General features: G+C 42.2%; 1 protein-coding gene across 5 annotated transcripts in view; it reads left to right on the top strand.

The window, feature by feature from the left end:
- The window catches only part of LOC148033429 (pentatricopeptide repeat-containing protein At4g35850, mitochondrial-like), a 103,431-nt gene that overhangs the window by 30,621 nt on the left and 45,320 nt on the right, over window positions 1–27,490 (top strand). For all 5 annotated transcript variants that reach the window (XR_015691310.1, XR_015691309.1, XR_015691308.1 and 2 more), the window contains exons 2-3: window positions 18,952–19,135; window positions 19,322–19,484. Coding sequence is in view for 2 of the 5 variants with exons in the window: in XM_087681352.1 (XP_087537478.1) it covers window positions 18,952–19,135; window positions 19,322–19,484 (347 nt within the window). In the remaining 3 variants the exon portion in view is untranslated. The remainder of the gene's footprint in view (window positions 1–18,951; window positions 19,136–19,321; window positions 19,485–27,490) is intronic.

Raw genomic sequence — 27,490 nt, forward strand, 5'->3', positions numbered from 1 at the left:
TTGGAGGATTGGATTTTGTTCCTTCACTGTGTACTATGTAGATTCCCTAGAGGGTGCTACCTCTTGATTTAGATAAGACAATGCAATTATCTTCAGAGATTTTGATTCGTTGTATCAACTTGATTCACTTAGCATGATTTAGTGATTCATCATTCATCATCATCTTTTTCTGTGCTTTTTTAGTTTCTCTTCTCTCTTAGTGTTTGCCGTACACACACTGTGTTTCCCCCAGTAAACCCTATTGTCTCTGTGGTTTGTTTTCATAGCAGTCATATTTTGATATGGTATCAAAGCCATAGGTACTCAGAGAGCAAATAAGATCCATTCTTATCTGCTTCTTTCCCTCCCTTTTACATGTTGGGACTCTAGTGCTACGGCTTCTCTTGACAGACAGTCCATTGGGTGCTCCACTGCGGCAAGAACTGTCACATCATTGAAGATTGTTGACTTCGACCTTTGCTTCCCACACCATTGAAGTATATGCGTCTATCACTAGGCACTCCTTGTGCCACATCTCCCTTTTAGGCCACAAAGATCGTTTTGCATCGGCTATTAGGTATTACGTTGCAAGAAATAAGACACATCTGATGCAGTATAAGTCCTTATGAGCAAAAGGAGGCTCTAAGATCTCATCTAGTGCTACGACCTCTTGGAGACCGCTACAATGCACTACGGAGGTTTTCACCAGCCATTTTTGGGTGCATTGGCTTTCTTGGCTACTGGTTTTACAGTCTGCCCCACCGAGAGATAGTTGTTGAGCTAAAACATGCATTACTTATTGATTGGCCTCTTAAACAACCCCAAAACACACTAAAAAAATGCTCTTTTAGAGTAAAAACCCTAAAATGGGGAGCCGTTTGAGAGAGTTCAGTGGAAATCCTACTTTTTGGGGCACCCTTCCATATCTATAAATAGACAGGCTGCCCCCATTCAGATTCATTCCATCTGTGTAGGTTTCTCACTCCACGTGTAAATTTCAGCCATCAGTCTCCTCCCACGTGGCTGTCCAACCCTCGAGACTGTTGCCACTCCATCTGGGTTTGCTCCTAGTGCTGGCGCCTTCATCCATGCTGACGTTAGCTACTGGCGACATCATCATCTGCTGCGATCTGATCATCCAGTCATCGCTAGCCACATCAGACATTGTTTCAGCCTATTGTTTATAGTAGTCTGTGCAAAGTTTCCAGCCACACTGATCGGTGGTACACTGCTGTGTTTACCAGTTTCCAGCCTCTAGACTGCTGAGTTTTGGTAACCAGCCTTCTGCCATTCACCATTCAGTACTCCTACATTCGACTAGTGGTTACAAACTTGGGATCCGTCTCCGGCGGACATCACACTTCGACATTGCTTTGCCCTTGAGCCATTCATTTATAGCTTTCATTCACTTTAGAGTTGTGTTCTCTCTCTCCCTTCTTTTGTTTGTGTTTGAGTTTTTGAGTTTTGCGTTTAGGGTTTGAGTTTTGCCCTCTGTGTTTGTGTCTGTCTCTTTGTGTTTCTGTCATGGTCGTACACTTTGTGTGTCCTCGGTGCAAACCCTAGCAGTTTTTTTCACATGGTATCAGAGCTGATGCTCTTATAAAGAGTATCCTGTGGATATTGTGGAGAGCTAGTCTTTGTGCGAGGCACACAATACAACTTGTAACCGAATCACAATGTCTTAGACACCTTATTCTCTAGTTCCTATGATGTCTTATCAGGCTTCTCCATCATTGGAGGCCTTGAGATGGCATTATGGACTCGATGAGGAGAACGACACTCCACCTTCACCAGATTTTACCAACATGATGGAAGAGGACTTTGAGTACTATTGTAACAAGTACAATGATGTTTACACCCCTCCTACCAGTTTTGCTAACACATTCGGACCGGTTGGTGAGGTTGGCTACCTCTCCGCCGATCATGGAGGACATACGGCATTCGGAACGTCTGGTGATCCATTTTCATCATCTCAGTCAGGTCTGATGTCAAGTTTATACAATTCTTTTGTGTTGCATGAATCGAAATCCTCGCCTGTTTCTTCTTTTGAGCTACAGGGTCCGGATGGCTTTGTGTATGTGAACTTCAATAGAGGGGGCTCACGAAGCAGACAAAATTCAGGTATGTCTACAGCTTCTGTTTCATTTGAGCATGTCACACACACTTCTCACTTCTCTCCCATCCCACCCTCTTCAATATCTGTGACATTCCCGATTTCTAGGCACGCATTCCTCACATGAACCTCCTCTTAATAGGAGGTCATGAGAATAATAAATTGAAAATAAGGTAATTTTTAAATTATTTTTCCCTTTTTCCCCCAGCGACTGTCGTGCTGGAGGGGAGGGGAATAGCAAGGATGACTAAGCATCCTTGTTGGATGCCTGAGAGGGGGGTGAACCCATGCAGGATGCCGTGTGGGGGAGGGAGGATTCCCTCCCCTCACCTATATAAATCTTGTGGGGGGGGGGGGGGGGGGAGTGATAGGGGGGAGAGAGAGCCACAATGCTCCCGTGGAGGAGGGCCCTTCCGTGGAGATGGCCATATCGCCGCCGAGACGTGAGAAAAGTCGCGAATAACAGCCGCCACAGGCTGTCGAAATTGCGTGAGGGAAGGATCTGAGATTCGTGAGGCTGAGGGTCGTGAGGGAGTGATCAGGCATGGTGAAGGAAGAAGCCCTCGGCCTCCTCCGACTGGCATAATAGTGTCCTTTCCCCCCTATCGCTGCAAGAGGAATCTCTCCCCCCTCCGTGCTGGTGTGCAGTCGCACCCCTCCCCCCCCTGCGTTTACGGCAGAACAGACCCCCCTCCAATGGACGTAGTAGAGAGCTCCCCCTCCTCTTTATCGTCAAACCACAATGACCCCCCTTGCTGCTGGCAATAACAGTGGTCCCTTCCCCCCGGTGATCCGCATGAAGGTAATGGTTCCCTCCATGATCCACGTGAAGGTAATGGTTCTCCCCCGTGATCCGCGTGAAGGCAGTGGCTCCCCCCCCACGTGATCCGTGTGAAGGAGGAGAAATAAGAGAATTAAGGGGAAGAGAAGAGAGAGAAGAAGAGGAGAAGAGAAGGAAGAGAGGAGAAGGAGAAGGAAGAGAGGACATGAAGAAGGGGAAGCCTACAAGCCCTTCCCACCAATCACCCACAAGCTCCCCTAGCCCGGGCTTTGAAGAGAAGAAGGGGAAGCCTGCAAGCCCTTCCCACCAATCACCCACAAGGCCGGCCCTAGGATTTTTGGAAAGGAGAAGAACTCTCAAGCCTCCATTTCCGCAAGGGCCGTTCACAAGAACCCTTTTCCGAACCCCCTCTTTTTCGAAATAAAGAAGACCCAAGCCTAAAACCCTAAGGCCTTCCATAAGCCAAATTTCGCAAGTCGGTACTTCTGTCAAGGATCCGTACTTCCAAGGGGATCTCCGCGTATGGATATCTCACCGAGCTCACAAGTCTAGGTTTTCTTCCTATTTTTTGATTTACGTTGAAGTATTACAATCACGCATGGTTAATTCATGGAATTAGGATACACTTATGCTTGTCAAATCCACCTAGTTTGATGAGAAAGAATTACATTGGCTATTTCAAAAAGAAATAACTTATGATTAAAGATTGGTCATTTGTAATTTTCCAACGAAATGAACGAAATATGTCCATGCATTTTTAGCAAGTTGCTTTTGTATATTACAAAGTAACGAATTTAGAATAACTAATGACTATCATTACAAAGTTGAGATTATTGTTGTACACCTTCGATTGGGCATGGAAAGATTAAAACATTGCATGTCACATTATTAGACAATTTCTTCTTCGTAATGATTCATTAAGAAAGTTGTTAACAATTGTAGGAAATTGCAAGGCATGGAAATGATTCTAGGTTGCATAAAGTAGGATTAACTCTAGTCAATTGGCATAAATCTCATTCAACTACGTAGTGGTTAGGAAAGATTACGTAATTCTCAATCAACGTACAAATATTTCATTCAGAAATGAAGTTAGGAAAAGGTTGCATGGTTTGTTTAACATAAAACCTTAAAAGCTTAGAAGCCTAAGTTGTGAATGCATATCCTAGTAGGATCAATGGAAGTTATGCGAATTTTAACATGTGCTTGGTCTTAATAAGAAAAGTTAGGGATTACGAATTTAGAGGATATGAATCGCATGTTTACATGAATTATGATGTATTACTACTAGTTTTTCCCCTCTTCGATCAAGACAATATCTTTAGGAATAGTTCATCATTATCATAAGACAAGTAAATTGGATTACCCAAGACACCTAAACCACAAAGGATTCACTTAGAAATGATTAAATCGATACAATATACTCCAAGTGCTAACTAGGGTTTAGCACGTTAAGGACTTGACCTAGTCGCACTTATTGGCAAGTCGAAACTTTCATACCCTAAAAGTCCTGCCCACATTCACGGAATGTAGGGATAATAAGACATACCTGCAAGAAACGATCTAGGGTTTCTATCCTAAGGATCGCTCGTTAAAAAGATGAAACTCGGATTGAGTTGGAACCCTAGGACCGACGATGTCGGCCTAGTGCAATCGGGAATGGATTGGATATAAAGACACTCTAAACCCTGTTTCCTATCTAATCAAGATTCCGTGATTAGAAGACGTCATGCGATGGGTGAAATAGTCCCATAAATTAGATGCAAAACTTGTGCAACAAGTTACAACGTCACATGATCTTGTGGTTTGATCACAAGAGAATGGTAAATTCATCGGAATGAGATTGGCAGATTCTTACGCAAGTTTATCTTGCAAGAGGAGAAATAATTGTCATAATATAGTACCTTTCTTGGGTAAAGTAACCAAGATACGAGGATTAGATATTTGCTTGGAAGCAAAAGACCAATTAGTAAATTGGAATAATATATCTACTGCTAATTAAACTTAAGGTATTGGTTAAGTTGGGTTAGTAGGGTACGGCCCTAACCCAAGGATATAGGGTTAACAAAACAAACCCTTGGGGATCTTGCCAAGTCGCAATTGATCCTGGATCAAGTGCTGGATGCATTCGGAGAGAAGGATTCACTCCTTAGAAATTGGCCAAATAAACGACCACTGGAATTGATTGTGCTTGTAACAGTTTAGAAAGTGCTGTTTGCATTGTTTGCTCAAGGAACTAAAGGATGAAAAGATATCTAAAGCTTCAGGTTGAAGGCCTGAAGGGAGAGGCAGCTTCAGTTACCCTCGATTGCTTGCCTGACCCTAACCAAGGGGGTTGTTGACCGCGCCGGGAACGTGGACCGAACCCGCCGCGAGAGGTCTTTCCGTTGAGCTCTACTTGGAGCAGGAGGACGCTTGGGTGCTGGGGGGGGCTCTGGCCGTAAATCCCTCGCCTTCCGCGTCCTGCACAAGAGGCTAACGTAACTCGGGATTGGATCTCGAGGCCCGCATATCAGTCTACGGGCGGAAGCTTGGAATAGTGATCCCTGGCGGATTACTGGATAGCCTTCGGGCGGCCTACAGGCGGAACTCCTTGTATTTCAAAGATAAAATGATGAAACGTAAAAAAAGAACTTGCTTGATATTGTTTTTCTATGTCACGTGATAAGATTACGTGAAGGAACCAGTGCTTAACAAGATTAATTAAAGAAGCTGATTGTTATATGCCAAATTAATGTGTTAGATAATTACATAACTAAAACAAACGGAGGAAAGTGCGGAGGATGGACCATGGGTCCGTCCTACGGTTGGGTGGTCCCAGTTAGCCGGGAACTTTTCTCAAAAATCTCGAAGAACAGCGGGATGATCATCATCATCAAAACGAATAGCGAGAGCGATGACCTAGAGTTATGTCTTACTCTATTTACGCTGTTTTAGGGGAACGGAATGGGACTATGCCTTATGGCAGAGAGGTTGAGCCTTGCATCCCTCTCGTTTCCCATTCTCCTTGAACCAAGTGCAGCGTGAATCTGCTTCGGACCCGACGTTTCTGCGTAAAGTAGTTCGCTCAGGTCTGACGCTAGTTGGTGTTAGCTAATGACCAAATCATGAAAACCCTAATTCAGGTCGATCCTAAGTGGGAACGGCCAGGATACTTCCGCTACGTGGCAGATGCGGGAAGACCTAGATTGCAAGTCCCGTAACATTCCATGGGAATGGCGGGCGGAGCTTTCTAGACATCCTTTCCGATGGATTGCTAAGACGTGTCCTGGATGATTCTAGTGGACACGTTATAATATCACACCTTGATTATCTCTCATTATCTTTCCAAAACCTTGGATTACACTCCACATCTGCATCACACACCCTAGGGGTTCTATCTTCCATCCCCGCTCCTAGCACCTTTTCCTTCTCCACCCCATTTTCTACCTCTTTGCACCATGGTGTACTTTGCTAGGGAGAATGCCAGCCTTTAATACAGTGCCTCTCACCTTTTAGCCAATGAGTATACCCATAACTCTTGGGTCGACTGTGATGGGCATTCCTCTCACTATCCCCAGCTTCACATCTCACATGACCATTCATATGTAGGGGTTTCCATCCTCGGCTTATGGTGCGTCTTCACACTCTCCTTGGATTACACCTACACAGGGATTACCATCTTTTGCTCCCTGTGTTTCCATCCCACCTCCTTGGGTTCCTCATGTGCCTACCATGCCCATGCCTAGTCAGCCCATCCCTACCTATGGATCCACTTTGCATACTACCCGCATGTTTGGTGGGCACTTTGGGGCCCATTCCCAAGTGTACTCCACTCCCCCATCCTACCCTCACTACACTTTTTCACACGATCCATCTCCGAGCACTATCACTCCTGTTGCAACGGCTAAGAATGTCTTCATGGATAAGACACGTTTTAATGGGTCAAATTTCACCACTTGGTCTAATTTCATGCAACAAGTGCTCGAGTCTCAGGGTCTTTGGGACCTCGTCATTGGTCTAGAGCCTATATTGGATCCTCGATTAGCTCATCCTGATTACATCCGTCAATGGAGAGCTTGCAATGCCACAGCCAATGTTGAGCTGAGGTAGGGATTGCTTCCTGAGTTTCACTCTCAGTTGCAACACTTTCCGCTTGCATCAGAGCGTTGGAGTCACCTTCTTGACCGCTATGCGGCTCGTGATCGCGTACTTGTGGCATCAATCTCAACTTTGAGCTTCAAGAGTTCTCTACTAAGGAAGGGAATGATCTGAATGTCAAGCTTGCTGAATATAGGCGGTTGCTTGTCGAGTTTGCCACTACTGGCTCTCCAAAGTCAGATGACGATCAAATTACATTCTTCTTTAATAAGTTGCCCAAAAAATACTTCAATTTCATTCAACACATCATCTCCCATTCTCGATTGTCAACCTTCTACGAGTTTGAGTGCCAGTTCTTGCGTTACGCAAGGTTGCATGATCAAGTCCACAAGAAATCTTCATCACAGCCTTATTCAGAGTAGAGGAGTGTTGCTCCAAGGCCCAAGCTTTTCCACCTAAAAAGCCTCAGTAGACCGTTGCGACTGCACAGTCCAATGGGGCTACGCCTTTCGCTCCTGCTTCATCTACTCCTTCAGTACCCTTTGTTGCTGCTAGACATGTGGCTCGAGTACAACCTCAGAAGCCCATCTCTTTCACTACCCCTGAGGGGCTGGCTGATTGGTCTGTAGGTTCCGATTCCGCTGCACTTCATGCATCTATCTCACCTTCCTCCCCACCTCGTCAGACGTTCCCTTGGTATAGCCCTACCATTGGACATACGTGATGGTGGCCACCTTCTTAGACTAGCTTGTCTCTAGGTCCTTTTGGATATCCTCGGTCAGTCTAGCATTCATTTTTCGCACTCTTAGCTTCGTGCCCATAGGATTTATTGTCCTTGGCTTTTTCCTTCTTTTGTCTTGTGCTGCATTTACTTACACATACACATTCATTGCATTTATTTTGAGTCAGATTTTCTTTCTGTTATGTTTTGCTTTAGAGCATCTCGCCACTAATCTTTGTGTTTGCAGATTCTCATCTCTTTTACAGGGTTTTGTCTTTCAATGTAGGGCTAACTTGCAGATTGCTTTGGTCTTACTTGGGCTAGAGACATGGGGATGCGTACCGTTCCTTTCATGGTTTCATCATCCTAGGAGTGCTTGCTCTTCTTTCAGCATGGCGGTTTCTCCTTCCAAGGCAGATCGTGCAGCATCTCTCTCGATGCTATCATGGCGGTGATTTCTACCTTGCTCTTCTAGCAGGGTGTTTCATCCACTTCATCTTCTTTCATTCCTTATGGTACTCAGCACCATATGAAGACCGACATCAGGTTCCTCTTGCTTCTTCGGCATCTACATCCAGGTTGAGAGGGGATTTCTACTCTTCTTGGTATTCTACATACTTCAATACTTTGTCTTCGATATCGGTTTTTTTTCCCTGTTGTATCTTACCCTTTGCATTGCATGATTTCATCATCTTTGTACTAGGGCACTTGGGCAAGTGAACAATTTTTCCATGAGAGACACTGTCCAAGTGGCACTTGTTGTATGAGCATTCTTCAGTATGTAGCATATTTTGTATCTCATTGTGCAGAGCACCACTTGAGCGAATCCTAAGCTGTTTTCACCGGCGGCTGTTGTTACCACACCACCATCCTCCATGACATGGATACCTCATCACCTATTTTTCCTCGTCATCGACACCTTGAGTGGATGGGTTAGCTTGTTCTGTTTTGTGATGTATTGGGTATACCCTTCCTACTCCCGTCTTCTGGTTTACTATTACTCAATCGGTCGCATCCCATAAAATTTGCCTCACCTATTCAAAAAAAGAAAAAGGTTCCATGTGGTTTCATCCGCCTTTATAGGGCATAGTAGACAATTGGGCAGTCGACGTGCTCCCTTTGTTCGATGCCTTGTTCTCTCTGGGGTGACTACTTGGATTCTCTTGATAAGATATCCATTGCCTCTGTAGTCTTTGTAGGCCACTGGGTAGTCGACGTGAACCCTTTGTCCGATGCCTTGGTTTCTTTGGGGTGGGAGGTCTTAGGGTAAATAAACATCACAGTGGTTGGCCTATCATTTCGGTTCAGTTTTGGACCTGAGTGAGGGTGTTGAGCTAAAACATGCATTACTTGCTGATTAGCCTCTTAAACAGCCCCAAAACACACTAAAAAATGCTCTTTTAGAGTAAAAACCCTAAAAGGAGAGCAGTTCGAGAGAGTTCAGTGGAAACCCTAAAACAGAGAGCGGTTCAAGAGAGTTCAGTGGAAACCCTAATTTTTGGGGTACCCTCCACATCTATAAATAGACAGGCTGTCTCCATTTAGATTCATTCCGTCTGTGCAAGTTTCTAACTCCACGTGTAGATTTTAGCCATCAGTCTCCTTCCACGTGGCTCTCTAGCCCTCAAGACTGTTGCCACTCCATCCGTGTTTACTCCTGTTGCTGGCGCCTTCATCCACGTTGACGTCAGCTACTGGTGACATCATCATCTGTTGCGATTCGATCATCCAGTCATTGCCAGTCACATCAGACATTGTTTCAGCTTGTTTACAGCAGACTGTGTACAGTTTCCAACTTTTGATTAGTGGTACACTGCTATGTTTACCAATTTTCAGCCTCCAGACTGCTGAGTTTTGGTGACCAGCCTGCTGCCATTCACTATTCGGTACTCCTATACTCCGACTAGTGGTCACAGACTTGGGATCCATCTCCGGTGGACGTCACACTCCAACATTGCTCTGCCCTTGAGTACACTGTACACTCTTACATTCATTTATAGCTTTCATTCACTTCAGAGTTGTGTTCTCTCTCTCCCTTCTTCTGTTTGTGTTTGAGTTTCTAAGTTTTGCGTTTAGGGTTTGAGTTTTGAGCTTTGCGTTTAGGGTTTGAGTTTTGCTCTCTGTGTCTGTGTCTGTCTCTTTGTGTTTCTATCATGGTCGTACAATTTGTGTGTCCTCAATACAAACCCAAGCAGTTTTCTTCACAATAGTGGTTGTTGGATACCATCTCGTTAGTTAGTTCCTTCGAGAGACAGAGGCTGTTTGACTTCTTCCTCTCCTTTGGCTCCGTAGTTTGCTCCATTGAGAGACAACAATTGTTGCCCACCCTTGGCTTGGTGTGCGCTTTACCTTTCCCCATGAAATTGGCCTTTGGAATTCCAAATGGTTGTAAACCATATTTTGTCAAACACTCAATTCTGCTTAAGAGTAAATTCAACAAGAAAACTGTACATACAACTGGAGCTAGAGTGCTTTTGCACCGCACATTAACACTTGTTGGCCCCAAAGCTTGGCGCCCCTTTCGGCATTTTATTAGATTACTGAAATATGCTCGAAATTGGTTACAAATGGTTGTATTTCGGTAATTCCTTGTGATATAATTTAATCGATCCACAGATGCACAATGGCCTTGACACCTCCACTGCTACTCTTTAACTAGTCGTAGAGTGTTCAAAACTGCGAATGCACACTTAAGTTTGCAAAACCCTAAAAATGATAGGAAGTATTTGAACCGAATTTCATGGAGTATTTGCTGAGGTAACTCTCTTGTATAGTCTCCATGGAGTTCCACACTAGTCCTCTCATAAATAGGGGGGCTTTCTCACAATGAAACTATGAGTATGTCGCTTTCTTGGCAACAAAATTGCTTGAAAAGTGCACTAGGCTTGAGATCTGGAAGAAGAAGAAATAATCTCAATCCATAGTGTCATCATAACCAATTTTTTTAATATTTAGCTAAAAAATAGTAGCATATCTTGTTGTATATGGAGTACAAGGTTGCCCAATGGAAACTCCATACCAAGGGGAGAAAAATTAGTGGTTGTCCACACTCCATCTATATTGTAAGTTCATTGCATGGTTGAAATCTACAATTTTCTATAATAAGAAAGAGAAGAGTAGCCATCTTCAAACTTGGGCTACTTCAAAAATGAGAGAGAAAAAGCCCTAAATAGCCAAGATAAGCTTTTCAAATGAGTAGTCAAGTGCTCCTTAATCATATCACTTCTTTGATTAAGGGCTAATTAATGACTTAGTCATTAATCATAAGTGAGCTGTTTACTGGGGAAAACTTTAGCTTAGGGTTTGCTTAATAACTTAAGTGCCCTAAGTGAGTTGCTTATTGGGCAAAACTTTAATTGCAACTCAATTCTAAGGTACAAACTTTTAATTTAATGAAAGTTTCACGTTGCACCTTGTTCCTTTAGCCCTAGCTATGTACCATATGTCCCGCACACTTGTCCATCTTATGTGCGAGTGTCAAATGGTTCACTGCAAGTGCAATGGTCACCATGGCAAGAGCTAGGGATACTTAAATTAAAGTTCATTTGAATTAAAAATCTTCATAAAGTTTAATTCTATCATTAAGTTTATTTCTCATTCTGGTGACATGTTCCCCTTTTGAAACATAGCAAGTGACCTCGATTGCTTAAGATCCAATAGGACATACTAAATGCCCTATTGCATGTATTGTGAATATACAATTGTTTATAGATGTTTCCAAGTAACCAAGCATGTTGCTGTTAGTCCATGTAATACCAATGTATAATTATCCATACATGTTTCAATGTAGCCAAGGACGTTGCTATTACACCATGTTCTGGCAATGCACATTAAAAAGGAAAAAGATGAAAGTTGTTACACTAGTATATAACCGATCACAATTGTACAAATTCACAACTATGAAAATGGTACTCATTGCACTAGTAAATATCCAAACAAAACTGTAGAAACACGTACCTAGTAGACTGATCATAGAAGTACATGTATAGAATTTGAAAGATCTCGAAACTGACTCTAGATACGTGAGTATATCTGTACTAAGAGAGTAGAAGCCTCCCCACCTCCTCTCTTGAGCATCATGCAATACTCCAAATCTATGCTTTGCTAAGCCTACAGACCGAAGTTGGCTTCAACTAAAAAGCATCAAGGTAAGATTGTAACAAATGAGGTGATTCTATGAAATTATCATTCTCCATTCATTTTACATCAAGAGGTGCATAGTTTTGAAACTTCACTAAATAGTAATGGGAGACTTTATCTTTGACCTCCTTTCCTTATGTGCTAATATTTGCTCAAGAACCAAGATTTCATCAAGTTCCTCAACCTATGGCTGCATCTCATCATTGATATTATCAGGCATATCACCATGGAAAGTCTAGAAGACTCACATGAAAAACATTGTGAATCTTTCAATGATCAAGTAGCTTCAACTTATAAGTCACCTCATTGTTCCTTTGCAACACTTGGAAAGGCCCATAATACCTCGTTGATTTTAGGGAAAAGATGCTCTTTACTCTTAATTTTCTTTATCTTGACCTTTTCAAAGCGTAACAAGACCCAATCGCCCTCTGCAAAATGCCAAAGCTTTGTGGTGACGATCAACTGCTTTCTTTTTGTTTTGCTCAAGTCTTTTACAGAGCTATTTTTACTTTAGCATAAGCTTCATTTAAACTCTCAACATATTTGTCGGTCTCAAAGATCTTATCTTTTGTATGCAAAATGGGTGGGACTTTGTTCCCTCTTTCGACAATCGCAAATGGTGCCTTCTTAGTGGAAATGCACACTGTGTTGCTATAAGCATATTCCACAAGAGGCAAAAGTTGTTCCCATTTCGATTTATGCTCAGACACATAGCATTTCAAAAGATCTAAAACAATAGCATTTTCTTTTTGAGACTGCCCATTTGTCTGTGAACGAAAAGAAGATGAGAACTTTAGGGTGGTACCCATATTCTCAAAAAAGCCTCTCCAAAAGAGACTTGTCATGTGAGGATCCATGTCGCTCACAATAGATTGTGGCATGCCATGATATTTAAAGATGTTCTGCATGAACAATTTTGTCATGTGATCCATAGTTATCTTTTTCCTCATCGGAATGAAATGAGCCCGTTTGCTAAACTTGCAAATAGTGGTCCATATGCCATCATTCCTTGTAGGTGTCCTAGGAAGATCAAAGATAAAATCCATGGCTATGCTATTCCATGGTTTATCACTAATAGGCAAGGGCTACAAAAAACCCGGCGCCTTTTGTTCATGAAACTTGATCTTTTGACATACAATGCATGTGCACACAAAGTGGTCTACATCATGTCTCAAGGCTGGCCAATAAAAGAAAGTCTCAAATGCTTTCATTGTAGCATCAATGCCAGGATGCCTTGCATATAGAGATGCATGACTTTCAACCATAACCTTGGCCCTTAACCACTTGTTAACACATAATCAGCCATGCATCATAAGAAAGCCCTCTCTAAGAGTATAGTGCTCATGGTGCTGACCATTTGATAACAGATCACAGACTCTTGTAAAGTCCTCATCCTTTGGATATTGTGTCTTCATCTCGTCTAACTGACAATGATATGCTATAGACGCTGTTGAAACTTGTGTTTTCCTATGCATCGGCCACAACATTATTTTTACCCTCCACATGCACTATATGAAAGTGAAACATGGACAAAAAGTTGGCCCATTGCATATGCTTCTCAAACAACTTAGTCGGAGTGAGAAAATATTGCAAAGTTTGATGATATGTACGTACAACAAAAACAACCCTTAGTAGATAGTGTTTCAAGTGGAAAGAGCGAGCAACTCTTTCTTGTAAACCTACAGAATTTTCAACACCTTGTAAAATTCTACTCTCATATGCCACAACACGGCCTTCTCGCATTAGATCTGTACAAATGCTGTTCCCACATGCATCACACTGAACAACGAAAGCTTTGTAGAGATATGGCAAGATCAACAATGGATCATGTAAATGGAATTCCCTTCTTCTGTAATGCATGAAAGGGTGAAGCAATTTTAGCAAAGTGGCGTATGAACTTTCTATAGTAAGAACACAAACCCAAAAAAGGTGCATACATCATGCAAGGTTCTCAAATGAGGCCAATTGCGCATTGCTTCCACTTTTGCAAGATCCATTCTAACACCATCTTTTGAGACAATATGCCCTAAGAAGTGAATCTTTGACATGAAGAATCCACTCTTTTTTGCATTAATAACCAGCTTGTGTTTTTTGAGTTTCTTAAACAAAATAGTCAAATGCATCCGATATTCTGCCTCATTCTTTGAAAAGGCTATGATGTCATCAAAGAATGTGCCAAAGAAATACCTGTAGGGTCAAAAAATTTGGTCCATGATGCGATTAAATGCCGCAAGTGCATTTGCAAGCCCAAATGACAAGACGAAGAACTCACATAATTCAAAGGTGGTCCTATAAGTTGTCTTGTGCACATCTTTTGGACTTATACGTATCTAATGATACCTACTTTTAAGGTCTATTTTGCTAAAGATTGCACTTTCCTCTAACCGATCAAGGATATCATCAATCCTTGGTACATGGAATCTATTTTTAATGGTGTTTTTGCTCAAGGTGTAGTAATCAATACACATTCACTATGAACCATTCCTTTTTTGCACAAGGAGTACAAGTGAGCAAAAGGGTGATGAATTGGGCTGAATCAACCCTTTTTCCAAACAAGTCATTAACTTGATTCATTATTTTCTGTTGTTGGGTAGCACTCACTCTATAGGGTGGCCTATTTGGAGGCTTAGTACCAAGCACAAGGTCAATGGAATGATCCTCTGGCCTTTTAGGTGGTAATTCTCCAAGTAGGGAGTCGGAAACATGATCTTGGAATTCTTTTAAGAATTCTGTCTGCTCATTATTTAACATTAAAACATTAGACTTAGCATTATCTTTACTAACATCTTTTGCAAAAACTAATTACGCTGAAATATGATTTTTCATTACTGAAGAAATTGCTAAAGCAGACACAAAAGGAATGGACTCTCACTTCAACTTTACATCAAGAACATGTCGCGTTCCTTTATGAGTGAGCGATTTTCCTATTATATACATCAATCATTGCATGCACTCTATGACACCGTGGAATACCCAGTAAGACATCCCAACCCTCCAATGGCATAATGTGAAAATCCTCACTATCCATGTACAATTGCAAATGAATTTGGAGTTTTCCAATGATAGGGGTGGTTGGCTCTGCAGGCCTAGGACAAGCTGAACTAGCCTTACCCATGGGACCCATCTCATAATCTGTAATGCCTAACTTGGCTGCCAATTCTAGGGAAACGAAGTTGGCATGAGCTCTTGCATAAAAGAAAACTGAAGCATGCTGATCCCTCACTTTGCCCCATGCACAACATAGCTATGAAGCATCCGTGTTTGGTTGCTCACCAATAAGATCGCATACCAATGCAGTAGAAGTTTTATGCTTCTTGCCTTTTTGATCCTTGTTGTCATCTGCATGTTTTTTAGACTTATGTTCTATGCATTCATGTGCTATATGCCCTTCTTGTTCACAAACATTCACATCATACAGTGCCTTTCTTTTCAGCAGCTTTCTTAGCACTAACAAATGACCTTTTGTCTTGTTTGCCTTTTTGAAAGAATGACTTTGATTGATTTTCAGCATGTTGACCCTTTTTTGAGGATTAAAACTTGTTGACCAAAAATTTAGTCTTGTTGCCCTTATTTTCAGCATTGTCCTTTGAAGCATCTTTGCTGCCCTTAAATCCTGTGACATGTCCTTTCATCAATGCATAAGCTGAATTTGCATTTTCAGTTAATTGTGCCATGTTGGTCACTTTTGTCTTGGTACAATAGTCATGGATTTCTTTGGGTAGACTACAATAGTCGGCCTCTATTTGCTCAGCCGTCGTGACCTTGCAAAAAGAGCTAACTAATAACAAAGCTGCCCAGAATTTGTTTGTGCACTCTTCCATATCACCATATCAAATTGTTGAATGAAGGTCAAAGTCTTCAGTCTATCTTGCACACCATTAAAGGTTTCAAATTTGACTGTTGCCCTACCTTCTTTGCGGTCTTTAACTTTACCCCAAAGATGTCAAGTTATCATACAAGGGTGGCCACAAAAATGTTGGTCATGAGGTGATGCCATTGCTACATTTACATTTTACATATGCCCAGTAGTGCCTCCCAATTGACCAAACATTCCAGTTTGCATGCTTTGGCTGTGGTTTATCTGGAGTATTTGGTTAACTACGAGAACTGTCTAGAGACAAAGGCTACCTTGGGAGTCTGCATGTTCATTGAAGAGTCGTTCTCTCCACTTTGTTCTTGAGGTTATTGCTGAGGACAACAATCATTTATAAGGGGAAAGTGTTACATCCTTGGATATTCACATGGGTGCTAGTAGCATTGGTCACAATGGTCATGAAGTGACTTGGTGCAAATGCACCAAGGACACTTTAGGGTTAGAGCAATTGAGTCCTATTTATACGGCTAAGGGCCCTATTTTGCACATAATTGTGTGATCACCATGCTTGGATTCTTGGCCCGTAGGCTGACACGTCCATGCACCAGGATGGTGTAGGTTGGTAGTATGGGATGCCAGCTCTCAAGATGTGATTGTGGCCCGAAGTGTTGTTAGCTCCGAGGCTTGAGTGTGAGCCCGTTTGGCTCTATGGTTGGGATATGAGTCTGATATATAGTCCCTTTTTGTTCGTAGATATAGCTTGTGTCGTCTCTTGTGATTGGATCCTAGATGAACATTTTAGATTTGTTGATTTCGGTTTGAAACCAACAAGGTTAGGGTTTGCATGGCTGCATTGGGATGCATGCTATGCATGTCTCAATGATTGAGGAAGGTTGTTGATGTAAATTTGGCTAACGGACAACCAAACGTATGAGACTGTGGAGGTTTATAGGAGGCTTCATTTGCATATAATGGAAAGGGATTCAATTTGGTGCCCTTGATGGTGAAATCAAGGAGCAAATTAGATTTTATGATTGTTGGTTATAGAGAACAATAAGATATTCCAAATGTTGTAATAGAATTGGCTCGGCTTTGTTGAATTTGAGAGACTTGCCATCTTCTCGGGGACTTGAGTCAAATCTTATTTGTACAACAAGATTTGAAATGAATTTAAAAAGAAATACCACAAGGATGCCAACATTTAGGGGCCAATTGGGTGTTGGATCAACTCAAATTCATGGGGCAGTTTCAATTTCATGCGGCAAATTATCTTAAATTGGTAAGTTGTTAAAGTTTATTTTATCATGTATTTCATGATTTTATTGCATGCTCTAAACAATGTATTTTAGGGTTCCACCGCTCATTTGTAAAAAGGAAGGTTGGTTTCGATTGATCTCCTCCCTATGGGCTCATTAGACCCTCAAGGATCTAGGTATGGAGGGTGTCTTAGGGAAGTGGAGTGGCAAGATGGGCCATAATGATCTTGTTGACACCAAGCTCATTTAGGGGAGTTTTATTACACCAAGTATGGGTTGATGACCTGTGCTATGGCCGATAGGGATCTCACATTGGTTGCAGAAGCCTTTTAGCATGACCATTCATAGAGAGCCATGGAGCAAGAAGCCATTGAGCTGAATGGTATGTAGGAGCTAGTGGCTTGACCAGATAAATGGGAAGTTATTGGAGTGAAATGTTTCTTTAAGAGTAAATATCATAGTGATGGCTATTTGGACAAACACAAGGCAAGATTGGTGGTTAAGGGGTGTGCTCAAAAACTCGGCATAGATTTTGTTTGCACCTTCACTCCTATCCATAGATGGCGACTATTGAGAATCGAGACAATTCTTGCCCTTGCTAGTCATAGGACATGGTTGGTTTATTAGCTAGATGTGAATTCCACAATTTTGAACAAAGACTTGAAGAAGGCAATCTATGTTGAGCAGCCTCCTGGATTCATATGGTTGGATGCCAAAGGACAGGTGTAAAGCTAAAGAAGGCTGTCTATGGCCTTATATATACACCTCAGGCTTTGAATGGGAGTGTTTACCTTTCTTCGGGAAAGGTTGGGGTATCGGAGATCAGACTCTGATTCCTATTTGTATATCCACATCTCATGTGGCCGAACAGCTGTGTTCATGCTTTGCATGGACCTCATTCTCACAAGTCACTGAAGTGACCACATACAGATGGGGCAGAAGACCAAGGATGCCCTCAAGCAGGGGTTTAAGATGACCAACATGGGGCTACTTCATTTTATTCTTGGCCATAAGATATGGCAGTGGGAGAGGGGGCCTTTCTCCCGCAATAACATATGTTTAAGAGCTCTTGACCTCCTTTGAGACGAGAGCTTGTTGTTCCATCTCTACTTGAATGGATCTGACCTGTAAGATTTCAGCTTATGGAGATTCAAAGGTTTTTGATGCTTCTAGTTTTGGAAGGCTCGTGGGACCTTTGATTTAGTAACTTAATATTAGTCTTGATCTTTGCTTTTTGGTTGGTCTTCTTGCAGGATTAATGACTGAACCTGGTCAACCAGCCCAAACAATCAAATGTAAAGGTTCAAAAATTCAATTGCAGCTCAATTAAGCATATATAAAAGGGACAGTAGTAGTGTAGAGAGTGTATCCCATTCTCCATTCCCTGTTCCTGGTAGCTATCCATATATATGCAAGGTCTGGTGTTTGCTTTACTGGGCATGTTAAAGCTGTTTCCAATGATTCTCATATGTTTCGTTGGAATGCTTGCTGATGAGTTTTGAAGTAGCTTGGAGGCATCTCTGGTTATGGCATTACATGTAGTATTAGGCATAGGCTAGAAGGCTTCCCTGATGCAGGTTTGGCTGGTGATGTTGATAGTAGGAAAATCTACGATTGGCTTTTGTTTCTCCTTAGGTTACAACTATCTTCTTTGAATGGCTACAAAATTTGTAGTGAATAGCTTCTTTGAATGGCTGGTCATGATTCTTCTTTGAATGGCTACAAATCTTGTAAATGGTGTTTTCTGAATGACTCCTTTTCTGTTTTAGCACTAGTGAGTGGCTGCTTTACTTTACTTATCCTACTAAGTTTGAGATTTGGTTATGTGAAGCTGAAACTATAGTAAGGGGTCATACTCTTTGGAGACAGTTTGATCTTAAAGGATGTTTTCCCCTAATTGGAAAAAGAGAAGCTAAGCTTGTCATGTTTGTAATCAAACATGTGGAAGAACTCATTTCTTGTAGTTGATGTTCCCAATGAAGTACCATCTTATTGCATCCTATTCTCCAGTCTATCTAGTCTATGTGGATTTTGACTTTAATAATGCCATGCACCTTATCTGGACTGCAGGATCAGATTCATTTGAGCAAATCAGTGTGCAAACCTTTTCTTGTTACCTACCCATGGCCCAGGACTTGGTGTCAAGAATGCAGTTCTCTACTGATGTTGTATCAGCTGAGTATAAGAAACGCAATTATGCTGAAAATGCACAACAATACACAGATATGCTTTACAACCTCAGCCAGGTCAACAGGTACATCCTCTACAAGTTTCTTGCTCTTTACACACCACATTGTTAAGATAGAGGTCATTTGTATATTGTTAGATGTCTGCCAATTTTTTTTCTGAAAGTGGAAACAGCCAAAGGTTTTTATCAGTTGCTCTCAGAGCATTGCTACCATTATGTACCAAACAAATTTTTTGAATGCTCTACTTGAAGGTCATTTTTACTTCGAGATGTGTATGAAGATATGCTTTTGGACGGAATTCAACCACTTTCAGACACTTTTTACCCACTTCTGGTTGGCTGCATGAAGGGTGCCCGTCTGCAGGATGCATTTTTCTTCTATGAGGAGATGAAAAGCATGGGTCTTATACCTGATGTAAGTATTCTGTGCAACTTTTTAATTGCTTATCATAGTTCGGTATTTTATTTACCTCATTCAGCTGTTGATCCGACATCTTATGTTTGTTGTAGGTGTTGATCATCAGCTTTTCATTCTTGATATTGAATGAACCAGGCTTTAACTTTTATGCTCTTTTTTCTGTTTACAGGAGTCCAGGTCACACTTTTTATCTACCTCTGGCTGTTAGTTGCTTCATGTTAGCCCTTGTATTCTTTTTTTTTTTTTGGGGTTTCTTCTGGGATGAGTGCGAAAAAAGGTGTGACTGATTATATTACTTAGAGGAATTTTACCAAGAAGTACATGTGCTCAATAGTCTAGCTAGAGCTGTCTGAAAACCAGAAAACAATCATATATAGCCTCTTAAGGCACTTTGGGCATTGGGTGATAGAAGCCATGGGGGAACCTAGGGCCACTTGCTTGCATTGTGAAAAACAAGCCATGGCCACCCTAGGTGAGAATGAACTGATGCTGGAACTCCTGTTGGTGCCTAGTTGCCTTGCAGTTGATCCCATTGTTGCAGCCCTTGCCTATTCTAGATAGGCCTTGGCAAAGCATTGCAATGGACTTTATTTTTGAGCTTCCTAGGACACCTACAGGGAATGATGGGATATAGACTATCATTTGTAGGTTTAGCAAACAAGCCCATTTCATTCCGGTGAGGAAGAAAATAAAGTGTGATCATATGGCATGATTGTTTTTGCAACACATATTTAAGTATCATGGTATGCCAGAGTCGATCATTAGTGATTGAGACCCTCGGATGACCAGTTTATTTTAGAAGGGGTCGTTTGAGAATATGGGTACCATGCTGAAATTCTCATCATCCTTCCATCCGGAGATAGATGGTGCCAACTCTTGACTACTAGGTCCCCATGTGTTAGAAGCCACATTAAGTAGGACACTCTCCCCAGTCCTAGCTATTTGAAAGGCATTGCTAGAAGATTTGGTGAAAAGCATCCATGATGCTTTGCTTTGCCCAATGTTTGCTATGTGAGGGTGCCACACTCTGAGTCCTGCTCCAACTCATCTAGAGGTGGATTCCTCCCCAAGTAAGTTGGGTTGCTATGCATAACCAAAGACAATACTTCAGAGTTGACTGTAGTTATGGGCAATGCTTATAGATTCCATCCTATTGCACTAGGTCGGACGGATCGAGTGGTCCGATCTGTCTTGTCTAGTACGACATGTCCGATGGCGTCCAATGGAAACTGTCCAATTGTTACAAAGTGCTTATTTGAGACCCTCAGATGACTAGTTTATTTTAGAAGGGTTGTTTGAGAATATGGGTACCACGCTGAAATTTTCATCATCCTTCCATTCGGATACAGATGGTGCCAACTCTTGACTACTAGGTCCCCATGTGTTAGAAGACACATTAAGTAGGACACTCTCCCTGGTCCTAGCTATTTGAAAGGCATTGCTAGAAGATTTGGTGAAAAGCATCCATGATGCTTTGCTTTGCCCAATGTTTGCTATGTGAGGGTGCCACACTCTGAGTCCTGCTCCAACTCATCTAGAGGTGGATTCCTCTCCAAGTAAGTTGGGTTGCTATGCATAACCAAAGACAATACTTCAGAGTTGACCGTAGTTATGGGCAATGCTTATAGATTCCATCCTATTGCACTAGGTCGGACAGATCGAGTGGTCCGATCTGTCTTGTCTAGTACGACATGTCCGATGGCGTCCAATGGAAATTGTCCAATTGTTACAAAGTGCTTATTTGTGACCATTTGGGGTTATGTTTTGTGTAGTTGTAGGTGTTGTTTAGGCTTCCTCTCCCACAACACACGTGTGCATATGTGCAATCTCTCTCTCTCTCTCTCTCTCTCTCCCTCCCCTCCCTCCTTTCTAATTTCAAATTCAAATTTCAAGCTCTCTATTCTAAAACCCTCTCTCCTCAAGCTCTCTATCTCCACTTCCTCAAGCTCTCCTTCCCTATTATCTATATTTGAAGAGTATTATTGTAAGTCAACATTAAGTATAGACATTAAAATTATATGTACAATTCTTTTTCATTGGACGTAGGATCAAGCATAGATGTAAGATTTATAAGTCCGATTAATATCGTACTAGTATTGGATGATACTAATTAGATGCCATCGGACATGACAACCAGGGCTCTGCTTTGCCCAGTGTTTATTGAGGGAGGGTGCCACTTGTTGAGATATCGAGCTCCACTCGTGATACGCCAGGGTGACCGTTGTATATTTATGTCACCGACTTGTCAGTTGCAGACGCGGTTGGTACACCGCCCATGAATAATAGCTACATGATAGCTATCCTTATCTACTCTAGTTCGTGGCTCAGTTAGTATGCCACCTTAGTTAGTTGAGTTTGGTTTGAGACCCATATATAGGGTTCTTCTATTTCTTTGTACTTGAGTTCTTTTGGCTTACACAACTAAGAAGAGGAAAACTGTTTTCAGCCTCCACCCTTGTGTGTCTTCCCCCATTGTGCAAGCAAGAAAGCTTCAAGCGAGACTCCTTCCTTCTCTCCCACAATCTTGACATGGTATCAGAGCCTTGTTCGTGGTAAGGAGCTCAAGAAAGCAAGCCAAGCTCGCGGTGGTCTGGTAAGAGGAGCAGTGTTGCTTTCATTTCCTGTTTTGGGAGCAGATCTCTGCAGGTAGCACAGCCGGAAATTGCAGGAGTGCATTGTCTCAGGTTGAGACGCCCTTCGCGGTGAAGCAAGAGGGCAGTATATGCTGCGGGAGAGGGCTTTAGCCCTCGGCGACCTTGTTTTTTTGATTTGAGGCCACTTCGAGGCCTGTTTTGCAGACGGAAGTTTTCTGCACGCACTCAAGAAAAGGCTCAGTTTTATGCTGTGCGACCACTGTTCTACAGGTCGGTGAAAAGTTACTGTAGAAATTGCATCGTATGCTTGTGCGCAGAGACATTGGGAGTTTCAGAATCATCCTTGGTTCCTGTTTATGCAAAATCGTCACTAGGAAGTGACTGTGTGGTCAAATACCACTTTCGCCAGTTTTGCAGATTTGCCCTTGTGAGGGTGAAGCTGTGTTTTTTGCAGTGACAGAATTTCTTGCAGTATTCTGTAATGGCATCTGATTCTCTTTCACAGATTGTCACTGAAAAGCTTGACAAGAACAACTTCCAGGCATGGAAGTTTAGAATGACGAATTTCCTTATGGGAAAAGGATATTGGGAATTTGTTGCAGGAAATGAAGAAGAACCAGTTCTTCCTGATGTTCCCAATCAACAACAAATGCAGGCATTTAAAACATGGCATGAGAGAGCCAGGAAAGTTATGTATTGGCTGTCTATCAGTATTTCAGACTCTATGATTGTGCATATTCAGGATGCAAGTACGCCAAAGGAGGCATGGGATACTTTGTCAAAAATGTATAGCACAAATACGCAAGCCAGGAAAATGCAGCTCAAGCAAGAGTTGCACAATGTGCAAAGAGAAAGTATGAGCATCAACGACTACCACATGAAGGTGAAGAAGATTGCAGATGCACTTGCTTCCATTGGGTCGCCAGTGGAAGATGATGATTTAGTTTCCGTGACCTTGAATGGTCTAGGAAAGGATTATGCACAGTTTCGGACATCCATTTCAGTTCGTGAAAGATTTCCTGATTTTGAGGAGTTGATTGCTCTTCTAATTTCTGAGGAACAGAGAAATGGTGGTGCATCTTCTTCAGGAGGAACTTCAAAAGAAGCTGTCTTCTACTCAAATGCTGGAAGAGGTAGAGGCAGAGGTAGAGGAGGCCGATTTGGAGGCCGTGGCAGAAATCAGAATATGCAGCAAACTCAAGAAAACCAGTCCTATGGAGGAGGACGTGGTAACTCTAGAGGCAGGGGGAGCCAAAGAGGTCGTGGTGGATGGCAAAGAGGCCAAAATGCAAACAGTAATGTTGAATGCTACTACTGTGGTAAAATGGGTCATATGGCTAAAGACTGCTATAAAAAGCAGAATGACATCATGAATGGAAAACTGCAACAAGGGAATTATGCATCTTCTAGTAGACAGGGTGATGACAGAAATGAGCATTTGTTCATGGTGCAGCACATGAACAATTCTATGACAAGTGCAGAAGAAAGCAATGATGTATGGTATGTTGACTCAGGTGCATCAAACCACATGACAGGTCATGCAGAATGGATGGAGGATGCAAGGAAAATGGAAAAACCAGGATTTGTGGAGACTGGTGATGATACTGCACATCCTATTGTGCAGATTGGAAAAATTCCCTTGTCTATGCAGGGTGGGAAAAAGAAATACCTGTCCGATGTATTTCATGTCCCGAATATCACCAAGAATCTGGTTTCAGTTGGTCAAATGGTTGAACAGGGCTTGCAGGTCAGATTTAATCCTCATGGATGCTTTGTTGAGGATATGAAAAATAAAGGTCGCTTGATAGCAAAAGGAAAGAAGAAGGGCAGAATGTTTACATTGGATGCAGACATGTCTGAATTGAGTGCAGCAATGTTTGCACATGGGACCGGTGTAGTTGCAGATATTGATATCTGGCATAAACGCATTGGTCATGTTAATGTACAGCGACTTAAATCAATGCAGGCCCAAAATATTGTTGCAGGATTGCCTAAGTTCAAGGTTGCAGAAATGCATAAGGTATGTGAAGCCTGTCAGTTTGGAAAACAGGCAAGGAAACCATTTCCTAGACATGTTCAAGAGAGTGAGAAGCCATTGGAATTAATCCACTCTGATGTGTGGACTACTAAAGCTGCATCTCTTGGAGGCTGTCATTATTTTGTCAGTTTTATTGATGACTATAGCAGAAAAGTTTGGGTGTATTTTATGAAAAAGAAAAGTGAAGTTTTTGGGCATTTCAAAACTCTTAAAGCTATGGTTGAAAAAGAAACAGGTCTGCAAGTAAAATGCCTAAGGTCAGATGGAGGGGGAGAGTACCTCTCAAATGAGTTTGCAAGGTTCCTGCAGGAGCATGGCATAAAGCAGCAATATTCATGCAGTCATACCCCACAACAAAATGGAATTGCAGAAAGAAAAAACAGACATATTGGAGAGGTGTCTCGTGCCATGCTCAATGAAAAAGACCTGCCAGATTTCTATTGGGCTGAAGCAGTTGCTACAGCAGTCTACATAATGAACAGGACTCCCACTGCAGCAATACATGGAATGACTCCAGAGGAGAGGTATACTGGTAGGAAACCAGATATTTCTCATTTGAAAATTTTTGGTTGCATTGCCTATGTACATGTGCCAGATGAGCTGAGATCCAAGTTGGATCCAAAAGCTGAGAAGTGCATCTTTATTGGTTACTCTCTGCAGCAAAAAGGGTATAGATGCTATAACCCTTCTACTCGTAAGTTTACAGTGAGCAGAGATGTTGTTTTTGATGAGATGAGTAGCTGGTATAAACCAGTAAATGTGATTGATGATGAAGATGCACAAAATGGTAATGCTACACAGAATTCACAGCAGCAGTCACAAAATATTAGTGGACCTGGAGCGTCCTCTAGTAGTGGTTCACATTCTTCGCCATGGACAGGCAGATTGAGATCAGGAGAATCTTCTCAAAGCAATGCAGATAGTGGTATGCAGGTATCACGAAAAGGAAAAGAGAAGGTTGATCAGCCCATGTTTGATGTGAATGCAGGTCACTCTTATGTGGATGGTGAATCCAGTGGCTCAGAACAGAGCATTGATGATGAGTTGGGTATTCCTTCTATTGTTACACCTGGAGTAAGGAAGACCAGGGATGTTTTGAGAGCACCTGGGAGTGAACCTACTTTGCGCAGGTCTACAAGAGCTAGGTATCCTGTGGATAGGCTGAAATATGATGGATTTACAGCCATTCACTATGCATATATGGTCAAAGTGATACAGGAACCAGAACCCACATCTTTTGAGCAAGCCATGGGAAAAGAAAAATGGGAGAAAGCCATGGATGAAGAAATGGATGCCTTGGAAGCAAATGCTACATGGGAGTTAGTACCTTTGCCTAAAGGTAAGAATGCAATTGGCTGTAAGTGGGTTTATAAGGTGAAGCACAATGCTGATGGTTCTGTGAACAGATACAAGGCAAGATTAGTAGTCAAGGGGTATGCACAAACATATGGCATTGACTATGAAGAAACATTTAGTCCAGTTGCAAGGATGGCAACCGTAAGAGCAATCATTGCTATGGCTGCATCAAAGGGATGGTCTTTACATCAGATGGATGTAAAGAATGCCTTCTTGCATGGTGATTTGCAAGAAGAGGTCTATATGGAGCAGCCACCAGGTTATGTGCATGCTGTTCATCCTGAGTTTGTTTGCAGGTTGAAGAAAGCCTTGTATGGCTTGAAGCAAGCACCTAGAGCATGGTCTGACAAGATAGGACAGTATCTTGTCACTATTGGCTTTCAGATTTCCAAGGCAGATTTCTCACTTTATGTGAGAAAAACAGAGAAAGGTATTATGCTGCTTGTCATTTATGTTGATGATTTGATTATGACAGGTGACAGTGATGAAGATATCCTTCATGTGAAAATGCTATTGAAGCAGAAGTTTGAGATGAAGGATTTGGGAGAGCTGCGTTATTTCTTGGGCATTGAGGTGATTAGATCACCAAGTGGGATACAGCTCTTGCAGAGGCAGTATGGATTGGACATGCTGTCCAAATATGGGATGACAGGCTGTAAGCCTATTTCAGTTCCTTTGGAGCAAAATGTGAAGCTGAGCACAGATGCAGGTGAGCTTCTAGAAGACCCTACTATGTACAGACGCATAGTAGGAAGTTTGATTTATATGACTATTACCAGGCCAGATTTGAGCTATGCTGTTGGATTGGTAAGTCAGTTTATGCAGGCTCCAAGGAAACCACATTTGGATGCGGCTAGACGCATACTTAGGTATGTGAAGTCCACATTGCAGTATGGACTATTTTATGAGACTGGGGTTCAGATACAGTTGCATGGATACACTGATGCTGATTGGGCTGGTAGTATTTCTGATAGACGATCTACCAGTGGATATGTATTCTCTTTTGGGAGTGCTGCAGTCACTTGGAGCAGCAAGAAACAGCCTACAGTTGCCTTGTCGAGCACAGAGGCTGAGTACAGGGGTGCAGCAATGGCTGCATGTGAGGTAGCTTGGTTGCATAAGCTACTTTATGATATGCATCAGTCTACAGATGGGCCAGTTGTCATTTATTGTGACAACATGAGTAGTATACACTTGGCAAATAACCCAGTCTATCATGCTAGAACAAAGCACATTGAGGTGCATTATCACTATGTGCGAGAGAGGGTTTTACTAGGTCTTATTGATCTAGTTTATGTCAGCACAGAGGATCAGGTAGCTGACATATTCACGAAGGCATTGGGCGCAGAGAAGCTGCGCAAGTTCAGAGACCTGCTTGGTGTGCAGGAATTGGGATTGAGCTCGAGGGGGAGTGTTGAGATATCGAGCTCCACTCGTGATACGCCAGGGTGACCGTTGTATATTTATGTCACCGACTTGTCAGTTGCAGACGCGGTTGGTACACCGCCCATGAATAATAGCTACATGATAGCTATCCTTATCTACTCTAGTTCGTGGCTCAGTTAGTATGCCACCTTAGTTAGTTGAGTTTGGTTTGAGACCCATATATAGGGTTCTTCTATTTCTTTGTACTTGAGTTCTTTTGGCTTACACAACTAAGAAGAGGAAAACTGTTTTCAGCCTCCACCCTTGTGTGTCTTCCCCCATTGTGCAAGCAAGAAAGCTTCAAGCGAGACTCCTTCCTTCTCTCCCACAATCTTGACACCACTCTCCTAAAGTCCCATTCCAACTTATCTAGAGGTTGATTCATGGATATCTAGAGGTGCCATCTTGGACGTTAAACCGGCATATGAGTGGATTTAATTGCCGTGTCTTTTCTTGGAGGTTGATGATATGGATCCTCCTCAAAGGAATGTTAGGGGAATCTAGCCGTTTTAGTCCTTTGTTGAGGGCTAACCAGCCACCCTCTTGTACTGAGAAGAAAGTGCTTAAGGGGGCACTATGGAGTTTGCCCG

The sequence above is a fragment of the Lygodium microphyllum genome, chromosome 7, assembly GCF_053477565.2.
Source record: "Lygodium microphyllum isolate KBCC chromosome 7, Lygodium_microphyllum_v1.1.10, whole genome shotgun sequence".
In the NCBI taxonomy this organism is placed as follows: Eukaryota; Viridiplantae; Streptophyta; class Polypodiopsida; order Schizaeales; family Lygodiaceae; genus Lygodium; species Lygodium microphyllum.